The sequence below is a fragment of the Oncorhynchus masou genome, chromosome 32 (assembly GCF_036934945.1).
Source record: "Oncorhynchus masou masou isolate Uvic2021 chromosome 32, UVic_Omas_1.1, whole genome shotgun sequence".
Classification (NCBI taxonomy): domain Eukaryota; kingdom Metazoa; phylum Chordata; class Actinopteri; order Salmoniformes; family Salmonidae; genus Oncorhynchus; species Oncorhynchus masou.
Window position 1 is genome coordinate 23392371 of NC_088243.1, and position 21437 is coordinate 23413807.

At 41.3% G+C, this 21437-nt stretch overlaps 1 protein-coding gene across 1 annotated transcript; it reads left to right on the plus strand.

The window, feature by feature from the left end:
- Positions 1-389: 389 nt before the first annotated feature.
- On the plus strand, positions 390-4885 carry LOC135525722 (zinc finger protein 770-like). The gene is made up of 2 exons (XM_064953522.1): positions 390-519; positions 998-4885. The coding sequence occupies exon 2, from the start codon at positions 1061-1063 to the stop codon at positions 4577-4579; it is 3519 nt and encodes a 1172-aa protein (XP_064809594.1). The 5' UTR covers positions 390-519; positions 998-1060; the 3' UTR covers positions 4580-4885.
- The last annotated feature ends 16552 nt before the right edge of the window (positions 4886-21437 follow it).

Here is a 21437-nt window from a genome sequence, read left to right on the forward strand (position 1 = left end):
GAAAATACCGGAAGAGTTTGGAAGCTGTTCCTGCACATTTGGTTATCCTTTTATACAAAAATGACTTTCTATGCTGTAAGTATTTGGGCTACTATATTAGCACATATACATGAAATACATAATCACATCATCTATAACACTTTTAATTTTGAAAACGTTTTTAGGTATTCAAAACTAATATAAACAATTTGCTGTGCACTTCATTGACTACAATACACCACAAACTGGGGGAGGAATTCCGCAAAGTTTATTTATGTATGTATTTATTTTACTAGCGCCTAGGATAAAACTCATAGATAGATACTGCCACTACGGTTGACGTCAGAACAGCAGTGTGGGAACCTTAAATAAGTAATACTGAATCCATCCGAGCGTTATTGAGAGACGGACACAGTTGTTGTTTATTTTGAACATTGTTTTCACGTATCGACATTTTTCCGTCGTTTTTGTACCGCACTAGCATCAATTTTACTTGTATTTCTTATTCTTGAGAATTACCATCAACTGGACTCGTGCATGGTGACTATTTTAAACATTTATCCTGGTGAAACTGGCAAATTAAACATTATGTAAGGTTAGCTAGCTAAGCTAGCTAGTAGCGCTATCCTTTTCATTTTGCCATTCTAGCTTGAATGTTACGTTAGTTAGCTAACTCAGTCCTAATATGTGTTGACTGCAAGTTAGGCCTATTTTATGTTACATAGGAGTTTGATGTATATATAGCTATGAATGTAACGTTAGCTAGCTATCCCGTAATATGTAGCTAGCTACGTCTCAACAGGCCTATTTTATGTTACTTACTGTAAGGGAGTTTTATTGATCAGGTGAAATATTTTATTACGAAATCGCGCTAAAAGAGCCATGAATGGATTTGCAATATATTTTGTGTTGTTGCTCATGCTAGGTTGAAGAATGCCGTTGTTTTTGATTCAATTAATTATACATTACACCTTTTCTACGTGTATTTACCCACATCATATTTGATCTTTTTTCCTAGATTGCTCAATGAAGGAGAATCATCAAGCATTTGTCGAACATCACAGGAACGAAGAAGACGACCATGCATCAGTGCAGCGTTTGTTGTAAAGGTTTCCCGAGTGCCTCTAAACTCCAGAGACACTATCTCATACACACAGGCCAAAAGCCATTTACCTGTTTGGTTTGTGGCAAAGCCTTTAGACAGTCTGTACATTTAAAGAAGCACTCTGAGACCCACACAGCGAATTACCACAATTGGAGTCCACCCACAGACAGTTTGCAACATACTATACCAGTACCTATAAACCCTGATCCATCTCTTGAGAAATCTGGACATGATTTAATTACAGATACCCCACTGTTGCCTGCAGCATATTTTCAAAGAGATGGGACCATGGAGAGGACACCACCAGAGCTGTACACTACAGCCTCAGAGATCAAACCGCAACTTGAACTTATCTCACCTGCTGATAATGGTTTATTTAGCAGCCAACAAAACACCCAGCCAGGAGGACATTTCTTCACAGATTTGCTGCATGATAACATGATCGTCTCTGATGGAATGGAGAACAGTGCATGGCACACAGATGATGTCTACACATGTACAGTGTGCCTGATGTGTTTTAGTTCCCCTCACCAGCTTCAGAGGCACTTACCAGTTCACAGTCAGCCAAAACCTTTTGAGTGTAACATTTGTGGGAAGGCCTTCAGACTAAGGGCCCATTTGAAAATGCACTCTCAAATACATGAACGCAGGCCTACTGGATTTTCTAAGACTATCCCCATTCTTGGGTCTCAGCAAAGCTCTTTCAGAGGTAGAATGAGGGTGAACCACGAATGTCCAACCTGCTCAAAGACATTCTGTTCTCCATCCAAACTAAAGCGTCATTTTCTTACTCACACTGGCCAGAAGCCTTTTTCCTGTGAGGACTGCGGGAAAACATTCAGGCAGGTGTCACACCTGAAAACTCACCTATATGCCTCGCATAATAAATCAAATCTCCAAAATGTGTGTACCAAACAAAAAGAAAAGCAAATAGATGCTAGGAACACAAATGTAGATATGGAACTACAGTGTGAAATAAGCGTTGGTGCCTCGCAGCACCTGGACAAGTTAGAAAAGTCTTCGCTTCCTGTCAAAGTAGAGCCGAATGCTAGTGGTACCAGTCAATTTGAGTGTAGCATTTGCTCAAAAACATTCAGCAGTTCAATTAGACACAGACAGCATTACATGATGCATAAAGAAGTAAGACCCTTTCAGTGCCGTGTCTGCGGCAGAACCTTCCGCCTTTCGATCCATTTAAAGAGGCACCAAGTCAGTCATAAGAACCAAGATGAATATCAGAACACAAGTCAGGTGGATGATCCAAGGGGTGCCGTGTCTGTGTCGAAGACTGAACATGCTTACCAAAATTCAGACAAAGGTATGACTTCTCCAGAGTCTAATGAATCGAAAGCTCTTGAACTCAATATTATTGTTAAACCAGAGCACTGGAAGCTGAATGTGAAAGATGATAAAGACTTTCCAGTTTCCACTCTGCCGGAACCTGAATCAACTGCAAAATCTCACCTGAAGACGCCGGTATTTGGTCAAACCAGCAGCCAATGTAAGATCAGCCAGAAAGCAAAGAATCAGCAACTGAACCATCAGTGTCTTGCATGCCTTAAATGTTTCCCTTCTCCATCCAAACTGCAGAGGCATATGTTGACCCATACTGGTCAAAGACCCTTTGGGTGCCACACGTGTGGGAAGAGATTTCGCCAGCCAACACATTTGAGGATCCACTCCCACACTCATCTGTGGTCCAAAAATGGAAAGCAAAGAAATGCTCCACGTTCTAGACCTCCATCACTTCGAATTACTGAACACCGAGAGTCTCCAGTGGGTGTCCAATTTCAGGAAAAGCTTCCTGAAAATCACAATTCTGATGGGAACGTTCACCTCAAGTCCCCTACAGAGAAACAGTCAGGTCAAGGCAGTACTTTTGCTTGTGGACACAATGAAAGCAATAGGAAAATGCATTGGTTTCAGCATTCAACATCCTCCCTATCCAAGCCTCAGCTCCCTCTCCAAATGCCACCAGAAACAACACTGAATCAAAGTGGCCACTTGCAATTGAAAAATCAAGCAATGCCTTCAACAGGAAAAGTTAGTGATGCCCCCTTCCTGAGTACAGGTCCAGAATTGGCTTTGAAAGGCGCTGACGCCATCTCTGTGGGGAGTACAAGCCATACGAAACACCAGTGTTTGCTATGTTTCAAATATTTCCCATCTTCCTCTAAACTACAAAGACATAACCTTGTACACACTGGCTTGAGACCATTCCAATGCCTGGCATGTGGGAAAACGTTCAGACAGGCCACACACCTGAAAGTCCACGAGGGAACTCACAAGTGGAGACCCTTCAGACCTGCCTCTCGACAGGGAAATAGAATGAAAGTAAGAAGGCCGCAACAACTTCAGTACCCTAAAGTCTGTGTTCAAGTTCCTGTAACGAGTTCTATGAAAGCAGAGACATTCCATTCAAATGGTGTGAATGAATGGAGACCATTCCAGGACAATTTTGAGGATACCTGTAGTAATCAACCAAAGGCACAACAGGACAACAACATTAACAGCACTTCTAAACAGTCCATACCAAACAAGGTGACCTGTGCTAAAAGAAAATCACACCTGTGCACGATTTGTCAGAAGGGCTTTGACACGCCATCAAAACTATCTAGACACTTTCTCATACACACTGGGATAAGACCATTCAAATGCAGTTTATGCACTAAAACTTTCAGACAGCCTTGCCACTTGAGAAGTCATGAACGACGAACACATGAGATTAAAACATGTAGTGATGTCCAGGATAACAGCACATTTCAGGACCCTGACCATGAAACTCTTGCCTCTGCTCACGGAAATAAACTGAGAGACATGCCACAGTCCTACAAAGACAGTTCTGATCACTGCTCAGTCACTGATGAGGGTTTAGGTCATTCTTCAGAGGCAAGAGACCCAAGCTTTGTGGCAATACAAGACATAAGCCTACCAAATGATAATATGGAATCTGGGAGTAGACAAAGCGAGGACTATTGGTGCACTGAGTGTCACAGTAATTTCTTGTCCCCATCTGAACTTGCTACTCATCTTATTGTTCACAGACATGCCCTAAACAATGAGATGACAGGTCATAATTCATTGCAACAGGAAATGGGGGGTCACATGCATTCTATGCAAATGGAATTTCAAACCAATCAAGTCATAGCAGATGCAGACAGTCATAATGTTATCCAAAATGAGAGGCTTGATCATTACTGGCGTGAACCAATTCACATGTCATTTCAGTGTGATAAATGCATCACATCTTTTGAAACAGAAAGGGATCTTCAGCTCCATAAATGTGCCTCAAGAAATCAAATTGAGGTTACTCAGTCAAGCACATATCGGTGTGCAATTTGTTTCAAGGATTTCAAGACTCCTTCCAAACTCCAGAGACATTATGTCACCCACACAGGCGAGAGGCCATTCCAGTGTAAAGTGTGTGAGAAGACTTTCACACAAGCGTCTCATCTAAAAACCCACCAGCGCACACACAAATCAGACAAGGACTAAACATATATTTCTGTTTTTATTGACCTATATCTAATATGATTTCTCACTCATCTTTTCTCTGTTTAATATTCCCACATCACTATTCAGAAAGGACAAAATTACCATATTAATGATTTAATAAACTGCCTTGTGTTGTAATTGAAATGATTGTGAAATTACTGTTGTGAAGCCAAGCCATTTGTGGAATCGTATAACGGTGTGCTTGTTATTTATTGGTTATTTATCACCTGTATACCTGCCACCATTTGCTGTTATTAATCCAATTTTTAGATGACATATTCAGAACAAATAAATGTATAAATAAAGTATTTCTCTGCGATTTTATCTTGATTAGTCAATTGAGTTATGAAAAATTCTGCTTGACATCATAACTGGTTACTTGATCATTAACGTGCTATCTTGATACACTCTAAAAAGTAGGGGTTCAACAAGGGTTCTTATTTGAAGAATCGTAGGGTTCTTGGCACTTAAAATGGCACCCAAAAGGTTCTTCCAAGAACCCCATAGGTGGGGTTTATCGAGGAACCTCCTTAGTTGGTGGGGGTTCGTGCAGGAACCTAACTCCCCAACTGAAACATTTGGATTTGAAAGGGTAGCAGGTGCAGGCACCTAACTGAAAAATGTAAAGATCTCAATTTAAGGGAAGGTATGTCCCTTGTATGATCTAAATTGATGTTGTTTTATGACGATCTATCTCTTCATATCTATGCAAATCTTTCTAAAAACAGAAAAGGGACACAATTCAATGGATATCAATCAGCAAAGAGTTTAGAATATGTTGAAGGCTTAGGTGCAGATGACTGAACTGCTCATTTTTGTGTCTGCAGGTATACAGAAAAGGAGGCATACAAAGGTATGTCAATCGGTATTGGTATGTTATGCAGATCACATTACCTCGTCAATGAATATCCCATAGGCCTCTATATTATGGACAAGGTATGTGTATGAAAACAATTATCAAAACATTTTTTTTCCATTCACATTCACCACAAAAACCAAGGTACGAATACCGTCATGTGCATGTTTTGTTAACCATCTGTACAATTACTATTTTTGGGATTCAGACTTCCCCGTCCCTATACCGCTGATGAATATAACAGGAAACCTGTTCGATCACCATGCACTGCAAAATCATTCTGCTATGGATACAGAGAACATCAACACATTAGCATCAACACGCCAGACGATATGCCCTAATCAGTTATTGTCAAACCGCAAACGAACTCAGCATACCTTTACAACCTTTGTTTTGAGTAGAAATTCCAGTTTTGACTTGATAATACATAACATCTATAAAATTCAATTTAAAGCTATATAAATCTAACGTTTTCACTAATAACAGAATCATCAAACTAGTTGTGATTTATTCTATAAATGTCTAGTATACTTTTACAACCTTTGTTTTGAGTAGAAATTCCAGTTTTGATTTGATAGAAATACATAATTTCAAATATTGCATTTAAAGATAAAGAAATCTAATTCAGTGATTGTCTCATAAAAAAGTGAAAATATGCTTTTATTTGCAATAACATTAAAGAAATGTTAATTTCAAATGCAATTTGTTCTATATGAAGTTAGACAATGTTTACATGAAGTTGTACAATGTTTGCCAAATCAATGTTTGCATTTTTTGTGCAACAGTTCCACATTTTAAAGTAGTTACAAAGCACAACAGTCATTTATTTATACGCCTCTAATTTAACAGCAAAGAGGCCCCTTCCAATCATTTTCTATTTTGTCCTTCATCCCCAGACAGGCTGAATGGTATCTCTGGCACAAAAAGCATTCTATCTACAATATTAAAAACAAAACAGGGTTATGTTTATTTACATGTAAATTACAGTTCTGAAATACCCAAATTCTGTTACAGCTTTTGCAATTAGGAACATTTTCAAATTGAACTGGATTTTTGTTCAATTGCTAAATTGACTTTAAATGACATGCATTTGACCACAACCCTGACAGAAGCACATAACTGAGGTGTTCATCGTCGTTGAGTATTCAGCCAATATAAATCGTATAGTAATAAAGGCATTTGCAAAAAAACGTATGTGTTGATAAAAAATTATATCACACATGAATTTTGTTATGTCAAACATTACAATAATGGCAGTTTTTGAAATCCAAATCAGTTTAATCGTCACTTGTGCCAGATACGTGTGTACCTATTACAGTGAATAGCTGTCATAGTATGTACAGTTCAAGTCGGAAGTTTACATACAGTCGTAGCTAAAAGTTTTGAGAATGACACAAATATTAATTTCCACAAAGTTTGCTGCTTCAGTGTCTAGCTATTTTTATCAGATGTTACTATGGAATTTTGAAGTATAATTACAAGCATTTCATACGTGTCAAAGGCTTTTATTGACAATTACATGAAGTTGATGCAGAGTCAATATTTGCAGTGTTGACCCTTCTTTTTCAAGACCTCTGCAATCCGCCCTGACATGCTGTCAATTAACGTCTGGGCCACATGCTGACTGATGGCAGCCCATTATTGCATTATCAATGCTTGGAGGTTGTCAGAATTTGTGGGTTTTTGTTTGTCCACCCGCCTGAGGATTGACCACAAGTTCTTAATGGGATTAAGGTCTGGGGAGTTTCCTGGCCATGGATCCAAAATATTGATGTTTTGTTCCCCGAGCCACTTAGTTATCACTTTTGCCTTATGGCAAGGTGCTCCATCATGCTGGAAAAGGCATTGTTTGTTACCAAACTGTTCCTGGATGGTTGTGAGAAGTTGTTCTCGGAGGATGTGTTGGTACCATTCTTTATTCATGGCTGTGTTCTTAGGAAAAATTGTGAGTGAGCCCACTCCCTTGGCTGAGAAGCAACCCCACACATGAATGGTCTCAGGATGCTTTACTGTTGATATGACACAGGACTGTAACTGTTCAACACTTACAGCCAAATATTTAATACCCGGGTATTCCCACAACACATTCTGGAAAGTCTATAGATTCAGTCATTACTTTATTAGGTACAACCCCTTTTGCATCTGGAACAACGTGAATTCATAACAGTTGATGAAACTGGGAAAGGAGATGGACTGTTCACGTTTTTATGTCCAGTTGGAGTTTATTATAGTCAGTACAAGCTGAGTGTTGGAATTATAAAAATAAATAAAAACTGTTTTGGAACTTTTCTGAGATACAGAAGACCATCACAGACTGTGCTGTCATTTTGCACTAAAGTTCAAACAAACAGTAACAGAATACCTGAATACTTCTCTGCATGCTTTAGTGTCTAGCAAGCCAAGACCACTGCACTTGGTGTATGTAGGAGCAATTTATTTTTGTGAATAGGGTGGTGAACCTAATAAAGTGGCAACTAAGTGTAGACATCACAAACAACTCCTTTTGAGCAGTGTCTGTCTGTTATACTGGTATAATGGTCAATCTGATCCCCAAGGTCCTCATAGGCTCACTTGGATATAGAGAGTTGGAGGTAAAGAAACAAATATGAAACTAGGACATTAAAACAATGGCAGAATTCTTTCATTCACATCCATTCACATAAAATATGTATTTTCAAGTATAAATACCCTTCTAAGACAACTGTCTTTCTGGACATTATAAAATGTTTGCAAATGGTTCTTTCTGCAAGGAATATGAACTGAAAAGAATTTGGTAATACCTATGTAGGTGACGTAGTTTCTACACTGGTGTAATGAGTATAATGTGTGGTAGTTGCACACCTCCCTGCTGAATTATGTAGAGCTGATTTCTTTTCATGATCTTTTGTGAAAAAACAAATTTTCACATAGGCTTTGTGCTAGCAGTTTAAGAGAGCAAATAGCATAGGGACAGCCTGGTTGAAGTCCTAGTTTGTCCTAGTAATGGTTAGTGCCAGTAGATTGTAGAGGAGTTCACATACAGTTCAGAGGCAAATCATAATGTATACATTCAGCCCAAAAACCAAACATGTACCATCTACTTCTTATGTTAGTGCTTTTTTCTGTTATCCACCCTCTGGTATCGTTCAATACCCATGCTAATATATGGTTATGGATATGGTTCACTCTTAGTTTTCTTTATCTCCACTGTGGAATGTTCTCCATGTTGATCTTCTTGGTTACCTTGGTCCTCTTGATCCATCCACTTGTCTTCTTTGTTAGTCAGGCCTGACCCCTTCATCACGTAGTTTTTTTCTGTAATCTAATTTAATATAACTGAAGATGCAAGATTTTTACCAGGCCCCTTCTAATAGGTTATAACAGACTCATTAGAACTTTGACCACACCCTCTAGATGGACTACATGCCCTCTATCAAATCAAAACTCAAAACAAAGGTTGTAAAGGTATGCTAGACATGTATATAATAAATCATACATAGTTTGATGTTTCTGTGACAAACTGCATTAGTTTTTGATTTATATCACTTTAAATGGCATTTAATAGATTTTATGAAGTCAAAACTGGAATGTCTACTCAAAAAAGGTTGTAAATGCTAGACATTTATAGAATAAATCATATCTAGCTTGATTCTGTGACAAACGGTGAATTAGTTATTGATTTTTACATTTTTAAATGGCTTTTGGCGAATGTCTGATGAATGTCTGTTGAATGTCCTTATGTGTGAATATAAAACCAACTTTACCTCAGTCGAATTTGTATAGAGCCTCACAATCTCCCACCGACAGAATTATCCCCTCCCCTTCGCGTTCTTCATTGCTGCGGCTTGCATGCTAGTGGAGATTTCTGCTTTTCACTCCATTGTCAGTTTAGCCTAGATTTCACTGATCTTAGTAGCAGAAAGCATTTTTGTCTGCAGTTTTCGGTTTGGCTATTTGTTTCAATATGGCGCCCTGGGCGAACCCCCCCTTCAGCGCCCGCCCACACTCGTGGGCGCCCTGTGCCGCACCCTCAAAGGTGCAGCCCTGTACCTAAATCCGCTACTGATTTGTATTAGTCTATAAATACATCTCTTTGCCAAAATTCGTCGTCTCTCCCATGTCTTATTCGACTAGTATTTTTGAAAGTGTACGGATAAAAATTCAGCCATAGTTGTTCTGAAATGTTTATTGCTTGCCAACATTTTACTCCCTCCTCTATGTTTAATATAATACATATACATGAATTATTAATTTCTGTTTCCTATCCTGAGGCGAAGGTTGTTCTATAGAAAGTATTTGACTCTAGCCACAAAATTAAGAAAATTAGAAGGGGGGTAAAAATTTGGGCAGGGGGAGATTTTCTGCACAACACCTGTCCGGCACTGCTATCATCCTCTTTTACCACTTCAACAAATATTTTCCAAACATTACTTTTCTGACCCTTCCTTCTCTTTATTTTCAACTCTCCTTCTCAGCTTTTGTCTTATTGAATTAAACTTCGACAATATCACTTTTGCCTCCGTGTATTGATGTACATTTTTTCCTGCGGATTGTTTGTGTATGCTATTTGGCGCGCGTACAGTTAAGCCCTACAATTTAGGCTAACGCATATAAGGTGTTTCCTTGTGTACATGCGTAGTGGGTATCACACAGATACAACAAAGCCTCCTTCACTCACGCCTCCAAACTTACCCTAGTAAAACTGACTATCCTACCAATCCTCGACTTCGGCGATGTCATCTACAAAATAGCTTCCAACACTCTACTCAGCAAACTGGATGCAGTTTATCACAGTGCCATCCGTTTTGTCACTAAAGCACCTTATACCACCCACCACTGCGACCTGTATGCTCTAGTCGGCTGGCCCTCGCTACATATTCGTCAACAGACCCACTGGTTCCAGGTCATCTACAAGTCCATGCTAGGTAAAGCTCCGCCTTATCTCAGTTCACTGGTCACGATGGCAACACCCACCCGTAGCACGCGCTCCAGCAGGTATATCTCACTGATCATCCCTAAAGCCAACACCTCATTTGGCCGCCTTTCATTCCAGTTCTCTGCTGCCTGTGACTGGAACTAATTGCAAAAATCGCTGAAGTTGGAGACTTTTATCTCCCTCACCAACTTCAAACATCTGCTATCTGAGCAGCTAACCGATCGCTGCAGCTGTACATAGTCTTATCGGTAAATAGCCCACCCAATTTTACCTACCTCATCCCCATACTGTTTTTATTTATTTAGTTTTCTGCTCTTTTGCACACCAATATCTCTACCTGTGCATGACCATCTGATCATTTATCACTCCAGTGTTAATCTGCAAAATTGTAATTATTTGCCTACCTCCTCATGCCTTTTGCGCACAATGTATATAGACTCTCTTTTTTTCTACTGTGTTGTTGACTTGTTAATTGTTTACTCCATGTGTAACTCTGTGTGGTCTGTTCACACTGCTATGCTTTATCTTGGCCAGGTCGCAGTTGCAAATGAGAACTTGTTCTCAACTAGCCTACCTGGTTAAATAAAGGTGAAATAAAAAATAAATAAAAGATGTGAAACACCAAGTTTGGTTTCCACAAACACCAAGTGTGGTTTCCACACCATAGCCAGCTAGTTGGCTACTACTATAGCTAACGTTAGCATTGGCTCACAATTTGCTAGCTAGCTAGCTGACGTTACTTGTCTGTACCTTGAAGTCAACTTCAGTTGCCACTTTGCCAATGTAGCTAACATGCTGGTGTGTTAAAAAGAGCAATGTTAGTGGGATACGTAGTTTTCCATCGTATTGTTAACATACTGCTACCATTTTTAATTAGGAAAGTAAGCTAGCCAACTATAGACAGACATGGAGAATCAAACCCATGCGAGGAAAGCGTCTGTGCCCATTGTGTCCCAAATCAACGCAGAATATGTCACACAGCTAACTAAACTCTGGGAAAAAAATAAACGTCATCACACTGTCAACTGCGTTTATTTTCAGAAAACTTGTGTAAATATTTGTATGAACATAACAAGTAGCCTAGTGGTTAGAGCATTGGACTTGTAACCGAAAGGTTGCAAGATCGAATCCCAGAGCTGACAAGGTAAAAATCTGTCATTCTGCCCCTGAGCAAGGCAGTTAACCCACTGTTCCTAGGCTGTCATTGAATATAAAAATGTGTTCTTAACTGACTTGCCTAGTTCAATAAAGGGAAAAATATTTTTCATAAACTGAACAAGTTCCACAGACATGTGACTAACAGAAATGGAATAATGTGTCCCTGAACAAGGGGGGGTCAGATTTGCTAGTTATTGCTGTGAGATGTTACCCCACTCTTCCACCAAGGCACCTGCAACTTCCCGGACATTTCTCACCCTCTGATCCAACAGGTCCCAGAAGTGCTCAATAGGATTGAGATCTGGGCTCTTTGTTGGCTATGGCAGAACACGGACATTCCTGTCTTGCAGGAAATCATGCACAGAACGAGCAGTATGGCTGGTGGCATTGTCTCGCTGGAGGGTCATGTCAGGATGAGCCAGCGGGAAGGGTACCACATGAGGGAGGAGGATGTCTCCCCTGTAAAACACAGCGTTGAGATTGCCTGCAATGACAACAAGCTCAGTCCGATGATGCTGTGACACACCGCCCCAGACCATGACTGACCCTCCAGAGTACAGGCCTCGGTGTAACGCTCATTCCTTCTATGATAAACGCGAATCCGACCATCATCCCTGGTGGGACAAAACCGTGACTCGTCAGTGAAGAGCGCATTTTGCTAGTCTTGTCTGGTCCACGGTGGGTTTGTGCCCATAGGCGACGTTGCTGCCGTTGATGTCTGGTGAGGATCTGCCTTACAACAGGCCTACAAGCCCTCAGTCCAGCCTCTCTCAGCCTATTGCGGACAGTCTGAGCACTGATGGAGAGATTGTGCGTTCCTGGTGTACCTCGGGCAGTTGTTGTTGCCATCCTGTACCTGACCCGCAGGTGTGATGTTCGGATGTACCGATCCTGTGCAGGTGTTTTTACACGTGGTCTGCCACTGTGAGGATGATCAGCTGTCCATCCTGTCTCCCTCTAGCGCTGTCTTAGGCATCTCACAGTATGGACATTACAATTTATTGCCCTGGCCACATCTGCAATCCTCATGCTTAAGGCACATTCACGCAGATGAGCAGGGATCCTGGGCATCTTTCTTTTGGAGTTTTTCAGAGTCAGTGGAAAGGCCTCTTTAGTGTCCTAAGTTTTCATAACTGTGACCTTAATTGCCTACCGTCTGTAAGTTGTTAGTGTCTTAACGACCGTTCCACAGGTGCATGTTCAGTAATTGTTTATGGTTCATTGAACAAGCATAGGAAACAGTGTTTAAACCCTTCACAATGAAGATCTGTGAAGTTATTTGGATTTTTACACTAATAATTCTCGTGCAGTTCAAGAATTGCCTTCACAAAAGGGTTGCTACCTACATTTATGAGCACATGGATCTCACTCTTGAGAAGGCTGCAGTTGTTGCAGATGAGTTTGTGTTGACACATAAAACTACCTTCACAAACATAGCACCTAGTAGTTATCCCTATGAAAAAGTCACCACCTACTGCAAGGTTTGTCCATTTCTACAGTGCCCAAAGATAAAGATCGGCTGAACAGATTTTTCATGTCCGTCAGCTTGTCATTACTGCCATGAGAAAGGACACATTTTCTCTATTGAAACAAACATTTGAGAGATAAAAGGACGTTGTTTTGTGTGGGAGCACTCAAATCAAATTTATTTATATAGCCCTTATGTCAGCTGATATCGTAAAGTGCTGTACAGAAACTGTCGTGGATAATTGTTTCAGAAATATAATACTCTCAGAAGAACTTTGTGAATTCAATGTAGACTTTAATACAAGTTATTAAGAGCTGTGCTGGTCCGCGGAACAGCCGCCCCTTCTTAGCACTGGCTCTGCTTTTATACATACATAGTATTTGTGTACAACACATATGTAAATAAAGTTACTCCCCCTTAGTATCGGCTTTTGGTTACAACGATGGCAGAACTCTTTCCATGTTCTAAAAATAATGTATGTATTGCACGCTTATGTTTTACGTGTTAGTCATCAGTTATCTTGCCTACATCTTTCTTCCTGTATTCTGCTGACCATAGCACGTTCAGCTGTCATGAATGCACGTATGGTCTTGGTTAACGTATTCTTTCAAAAATAGAGTATAGCCTGGGTGTCATGAGGCCTGGGTGTGATCTTCTCTTAACGTGCATGTCCTTGCTATTTCAGCCTTGCAACCAGACCTATGTAATGCTCAGCTCTCTCCTCAATGGTTCGCTCCAACAAAACCCAGCCTAAAGCCCCAAAGAGCAAGCAATGCAGGGGTAGAAGCACGGTGGCTAGGAAAAACTCCATAGAAAGGCCAGAACCTAGGAAGAAACCTAGAGAGGAACCAGGCTATGAAGGGTGGCCAGTCCTCTTCTGGTGGAGATTATAACAGAACATGGCCAAGATGTTCAAATGTTCATAAATGACCAGCATGGTCAAATAATAATAATCACAGTAGTTGTCGAGGGTGCAACAGGTCAGCACCTCAGGAGTAAATGTCAGTTGGCTTTTCATAGCCGATCATTAAGAGTATCTCTACCGCCCCAGCTGTCTCTAGAGAGTTGAAAACAGCAGGTCTGGGACAGGTAGCAAGTCCGGTGAACAGGTCAGGGTTCCATAGCCGCAGCCCCCTGAAACATAAACTACTGCAGCATAAATACTGGAGGCTGAGACAGGAGGGTTCAGGAGACACTGTGGCCCCATCCAATGATACACCCGGACAGGGCCAAACAAGAAGGATATAACCCCACCCACTTTGCCAAAGCACAGCCCCCACACCACTAGAGGGATATCTCCAACCACCAACTTACCATCCTGAGACAAGGCCCGAGTATAGCCCACAAAGATCTCCGCCACGGCAAAACCCAAGGGGGGGGCGCCAACCCAGACAGGAAGATCATGTCAGTGACTCAACCGACTCAAGTCATGCACCCCTCCTAGGGACGGCATGAAAGAGCACCAGTAAGCCAGTGACTCAGCCCCCGTAATAGGGTTACAGGCAGAGAATCCCAGTGGAGAGAGGGGAACCGGCCAGGCAGAGACAGCAAAGGCGGTTCGTTGCTCTAGAGCCTTTCCGTTCACATTCACACTCCTGGGCCAGACTACACTCAATCATAGGACCTACTGAAGAGATGAGTCTTAAGTAAAGACTTAGAGGTTGAGACGGAGTCTGCGTCTCTCACATGGGTAGGCAGACCATTCCATAAAAATGGAGCTCTATAGGAGAAAGCCCTGCCTCCAGCTGTTTGCTTAGAAATTCTAGGGACAATTAGCCCATTAAGTCTCTGGTTGGGATTGACGCATCTCCCAAACAAGATTTTAGATCAGATGTGTATGAACCCTTTGTTTCATACAGGTTTGTGTCTGTGCAGAGTGGCGATGCTGTTAAGCAGCCAATGAAGATAATGCGAGACACTGGGGCAGCCCAGTCCTTCATTTTGGAGGGTGTTATTCCTTTGTCTAACATTTCAGCAACTGATACAGTGTACAGGCGTAACAAGCACAGAGAATTTAACCAACCTTATCGATGCAGTCTTCGTTCTCGATTCGGGGAAACAGGAGTCTCATAAAATGTCCATGCCCAGTTGCAGGGGGTCGGTTTCAACTTAAAAAAATGTTCCTTTATAACATTCTTGTTGAATACCCAGTTCTCTTGAGTTAGCTTTAAATAGTGTATACTCCTCTGTATTTTTTTAGTATCTGTTTGAAACTACAGAGCCCTGTACAGTTTATATAAATATCTTCTGCGAATCCATAAGGGCAGACAAATTTCAAAGATTGATAGAAAATATCCATATTTTTTTCTGGTGGTTCTACATCAGGGCAATTGAACCAGGTTCATGAAGAAATACCGTCCTCTAGGTTTTCATGACAACTCTAATCTAGAACACCTGATTCTAATAATTAGCATGTTGATAAGCTGAACCAGTGTAACCGATGTGAAATGACTATCTAGTTAGCGGGGTTACACGCTAATAGCGTTTCAATCGGTGACGTCACTCGCTCTGAGACCTTAAAGTAATTGTTCCCCTTGCTCTGCAAGGGCCACGACGTTTGTGGAGCGGTGGGTAACGATGCTTCGAGGGTGGCTGTTGTCGATGTGTGCAAAGGGTCCCTGGTTCGAGCCCAGGTTGGGGTGAGGAGAGGGACGGAAGCTATACTGTTACACCAGGTTAGTTACAACTGGGGTTGGAGTGAAAACCTACACGAGGGTAGCTCGTTTGACTTTGTCAACATTTTGTTACGTTACAGCCTTATTCTACAATTTACAATTTATTAAATTAAATATTTTCCTGGCTTCCCGATCGGCGCAGTGGTGTAAGGTACTGCCTCGCAGTGTTAGAGGCGTTACTACAGACCCGGGTTCACTCCTAGGCTGTATCACAAACGGCCATGGCCGGGAGGCCCATAGGAAGGCGCACAATTGGCCCAGCGTCGCCCAGTTAGGGGAGGGTTAGGCCGGTGGGGCTTCACTTGGCTCATTGCGGTCTAGCGATTCCTTGTGGCGGGCCAGGTGCCTGCAGGCTGTCCCAGTTGGACTGTGTTTCCTCTGACACATTGGTGCTGCTGGTTTCCGGGTTAGGCTGGCGGGTGTTAAGGAGTGTGGTTATGCGGGTCATGTTTCAGAGGATGTATGACTCCACCTTCGCCTCTCCCGAGCCCGTTGGGGAGTTGTAGCGATGACACAAGATCGAAAACTGGTGTAAATACAATATATATATATATATATATATATATATATATTGATAAGTCACCTAGTCCTAGAGAGAATTACATGGTTATCAAGACGTCATGCCAGGGTAAGCCTACACCAAACACAGCCCTTATTTGAAGTGTTTAAAAAAATCGATTGGAACTATTTCCTTGTTTAACTGCTAGGTGTTATGGCTCATACTGTGGTACTCTAATCTACAGGTGTGCGTTTTTTACATCACTGATTAGTTGAATGAATTCACAATTTGGTGGGGTGTCCAGTCACCGGGGTATACCTGTGGTGCGTTTGCAAGGTTGCGTGACGGTTTGTGCTGAACAACACGTTTTTGGTGCACACGGTTCTTAAACAGCCTTTGAGGTACGTTAGCCAGCAGGTCCGACCCGCTTGCTTACAGTTGCAATGGGATAGGAAGGCTTCCTGTGTTGATTAACACACAGCAGAGGTGTTGTGAGATATGGCTTGGAAATTGTCCTGCAATCCCAGGATGAGACATGCGTTGTACCCAAATTGTCCCATTATCCCAACTGTTACACCAATAAGTTTTATAGACTGCTCGTTTAAGTTAACTGCCATTTTCGTCCTCATGCTAGCTAGCAGTAGCCACAGCAGCCATTATGGAATGGCACGCAGTGTTGAACAACTAAGGAGGTGATTAGCTGACACTGCCATCCCAAAATGGCTGCTGTGGCTTTTGCGACCGAGCATGAGGACAAAAAGGTCAGTTTTCCGGAGAAACAATCCTCCTGGTGTAACAGTTGGGATAATGGGACAATTCATAGGAAGTATATTGCATTTGTCATTTCTGGATTGAGGTATATTTTCTGAGCCATATCTCGCGCCAGCTATGCAGTGTCTAAATCTACAAATTGAAGACTGTCCGACCCTAGTGCAGCTGTTAGCAAGCGGGTCGGATCTGCTGGCTAGAGGTACATTTGGTGGGTGTGGCCTGATCAATATGGATGTGACCATCTGAAATCGCAAAACTTGTGCAGCACACCAGGTCATCGCCCTCTGGGCCACCAGAATCACAAAGTTTTCCAACTGGTTTTTCAGTACAGTTTTTTTTCGCTGTTGGAGCTAGAAACAAGCATTTTGCTGCACTTGCGATAACCTCTGCAGATATGTGTATGCGACCAGTGAACTTTGATTTGATTTGAGTTCCATTTCTGTTGAATTCCACATTGCACACCGTTCTATTGTACTGAATGCAACCCTGGCTGGCATCTTCTGAATTCCGGGAGGGGTTCATTTCCCACATTTGACTTGGCCAAGATGATTTCAGAGGAGCTGGTGTTCTCTACCAAAGCAAATCCCTCCTGGTTCCTCCACTCACTCTGGGCCAGACATCTTACCATCACTCCCAGAAACAAATCCAGTGCGCTCACACAACATTTGCTTATGGGATGCAGAGATTATAGTTTTTGTTATAATAACCTCTCTCACTTTCTTTTTCAAGTTGGCTAATAGATACTGGGTGCCCCAAGAATAAACTACCATTCGACCCAAAGGTTAGCCTCCTACTTAGATATATAATTGATTTATGAATATAGTGTAGACGGTCTGCTTGCTCTAACAAACGGTATTTGTCACCCACTCAGGTCTTTGAGGATGTCTATGAGAAAGTGATTCTAAAGTCCGTGTGAGTGAACTCAACTCTTGAATAGCATCAGTATTTTGTCATGTTAAATCTTCTTACCACAAGTCGAATAAATGGTTTAACCAAGTCCTCCATGTCTGCTATTTTATCTTCAGGTTCGCCATTAGGAAGATCATGTTACTGGAGTTCAGGTGGATTTTTGACCCTTTTAATGTGGCCTCAATACATTATCAATGATAATAATTTATCATCAGAGAACGTCCCTGCCTGTGAGGTAAGAATGAATACCCTGGCCTGTCAAACAGAAATGTTCATCCTTGGTTGTAGATTTTTGGTTCACATAGCAAATGCTTAGCTGTGTTAACAATCAGTGAGTGTGTTGTTGAACATGCTATATTGTTGTGAATGTGGGTGTTGCGTGTTGGCTGAACACGGACAGCCCCAGCAATACATCTACTTGGGGCAAATGTCTCCAGCGAGCATTGATCAATGTCTTCTATATCAATGTCCTCAAATGTTGTTTTTAACCCTTGGTTTATTATGTGTATTCAGGTGTTTAAGAAGGTGCCAAGCGACTTCCCCTACTTATTTAAGTGTGTGATGGAGGACGTGTCTCTGAAGGAACAGACTGTACTGTTTGTCTTCCTCCACCACTGCTTGGTACAGCCTGGTATGTCACACACCAACCAATTTCTACCTCTCTGGAAATGGGGAATTTGTTATTGGCTGAATCACCACATATTATATAAGCATCTTGGGTATAGGAGGTTGTTTTATAGCAGAAAGTATGTTGGTAAAAACCATGAATGAAGAGTCCCTTCCCTCTTCCCTTGTTCACTCCCCTTCTTGGGCCTGATCGAACTGTGTGGGTGGAAGCAATATAGCTGAAGTATACAGTACCAGTCAAGTGTGGACACACCTACCCATTCCAGGGTTTTTCATTATTTGTACTTTTCTCTACATTATAGAATAATAGTGAAGACATCACAACTATGACATAACACACATGTAATCATGTAGTAACCAAAAAAGTGTTAAACAAATCAAAATATATTTTAGATTGGTTATATTGATTCTTCAGAGTAGCCACCCAAAGTAGTCACAGCTTTGCACAATCTTGTCATTCTCTCAACCAGCTTCATGAGGTAGTCACCTGGAATGCATTTCAATTAACAGGTGTGCCTTAAATGTTCATTTGTGGAATTCAAGAACTTTGAAAGTTTCTTCAAGTGGAGCCGCAAAAAACATCAAGTGCTATGATGAAACTGGCTCTCATGAGGACCCCCACAGGAAAGGAAGACCTAGGGTTACCTCTGCTGCAGAGGATAAGTTCATTAGAGTTAACTGCACCTCAGAAATTGCAGCCCAAATAAATGCTTCAGAGTTCAAGTAACAGACACATCTCAACTGTGTTGAGACTGTGTTAATCAGGCCTTCATTGTCGGATTGCTGCAAAGAAACCACTACTAAAGGACAACAATAAGAAGAGACTTACTTGGGCCAAGAAACATGAGCAATGGACATTAGACCGGTGGAAATCTGTCCTTATTTGAGATTTTTGTTATCAACCTCCTTGTCTTTGTAAGACGCAATAGGTGAACGGATGTTCTCCGCATGTGTCGTTCCCACCGTGAAGCATGGAGGAGGAGATGTGATTGTGTGAGGGCGCTTTGCTGGTGACACTGTCAGTGATTTATTTAGAATTCAATGCACACTAACCAGCATGGCTACCATAGCATTCTGCAGCGATTTGCCATCCCATCTAGTTTGCGCGTAGTGGGCTATCATTTGTTTTTCAACAGGACAATGACCAACACACCTCCAAGCTGTGTAAGGGCTATTTGACCAAGAAGAAGAGTGATGGAGTGCTGAATCAGATAACCTGGCCTCAACAATCACCCAACTTCAACCCAATTGAGATGGTTTGTGATGAGTTGGACCGCAGAGTGAAGGAAAAGCAACAAGTGCTCAACATATGTGGGAACTCCTTCAAGAATGTTGGAAAAGCATTCCAGGTGAAGCAGGTTGAGAGAATGCCAAGGGTGTGTAAAGCTGTCAAGGCAAAGTGTTGCTACTTTGAAGAATATAAAATATATTTTGCTTTGTTTAACACTTTTTTGGTTACTACATGATTCCATGTGTGTTATTTCATAGTTATGATGTCTTCACCATTATTCTACAATGTAGAAAAAAAATTAAGAAAAACCCTTGAATGAGTAGGTGTGTCCAAACTTGTTACAGGTACTGTAGATAGAGCTACTAGTCATGCCTACCTAACCCTAACCCTAACCCTACTAGTCAGGCCTACCCAGTAGTCTCAGTTGTCTCAGATAGGGCTGTTACGGTGACCGTATTACTACCACACCGGCGGTCACGACTGCAGTCAAATTCCACGTGACTGTTTAGTCACAGTAATTAGGCTTCTCCAAGCTCTGATGCTGCTGATGGTCATTAATAGCCTACCAAACTTGCTAACTGCCTGCTACTCAGTACTCTATTGTCCGTCTAATCACTCTGACATAAATGCAAATGTTATCGAAAATCAAACACTTCATGAGCCCATGAGCTCATGTTGCAGCAACATTTCTATAGGCTATGCAGTTATGTTAGAAAACAGAGTTTTAATGGCCTCTAATTAAAAGAGGATCCTATCAGCTTTGTGTCAGTTAGGCCTTTTAAATGTATTTCTATACTTTCCTAATAGTAAGCACATTGCTTTGCTTTACAACAGGAGTATAGCCTACCTGGCTAGCAATAAAATGAACCACGGGAAAGGATTCTCCGTTAGCTATTTAAGTGCATAGATTACATATGTCTTTCCCCAGCTTGTTCTGAGACAGGTTCATCATTCTAAATAAAAACACATTTCACATATATATATATATATAGTATATGTAACGACAAGATTAGATGAAGAATAGTCTGATGGGTGACAATATTAACCAATCACTTGTGAATGATGCTCAGCTTGTGCAGTAAGGCAAGAAACAGCACATGCAATTTATCATAGTCGCACACCTCATGTATCCTAGCCCATAGGTCTATATTTCTTTTGCAACTGAAGTGGCCAAACAACTTCTTAAAATTCAGCACATTCATCTGCTTTACAAATGGTGTGGAGCCTAACTGGCATAAATAGTCGGCGTGTTAGTTTCAAGATTGGGGAAGGTCATTTTCACCATTTAAAAATGCACCTTTCTAATAAAGCAGTTTTTTTAGGGGGCATTACATTCACACAAGGGGTGCCGCTGTGAAATTCATATTATAAAATAATGCCATAGAATTCTAATCAAATCTTGTCTGCTAAGGCAACTAGTGTAGCCCACAGCCATACTTGTATGTCATAGCCAGATCAGGACCTAACATAAGGACTCTTCAGAATATGTTATTCTGAAATAGACTACATTTTCTTCATATCATGTTTCTTTAGACCTGTCTAAAATAAATAATGGATTTGTTGTGAAGGTGTAGGCTATATTACATGGATTTATTAGACTTTTTAAAATGTAGACATTCCAAAGGGCTGCATCAGTGCCTTGTAGGCCAAGTGTGGATGCGAGGAGATGTTAAATGTTTGTGTTCATGTACGGTCAATTACAGTGAGACCAGCAGTTATTTGCTTGACAATCAGCGGCTGACAAAATTC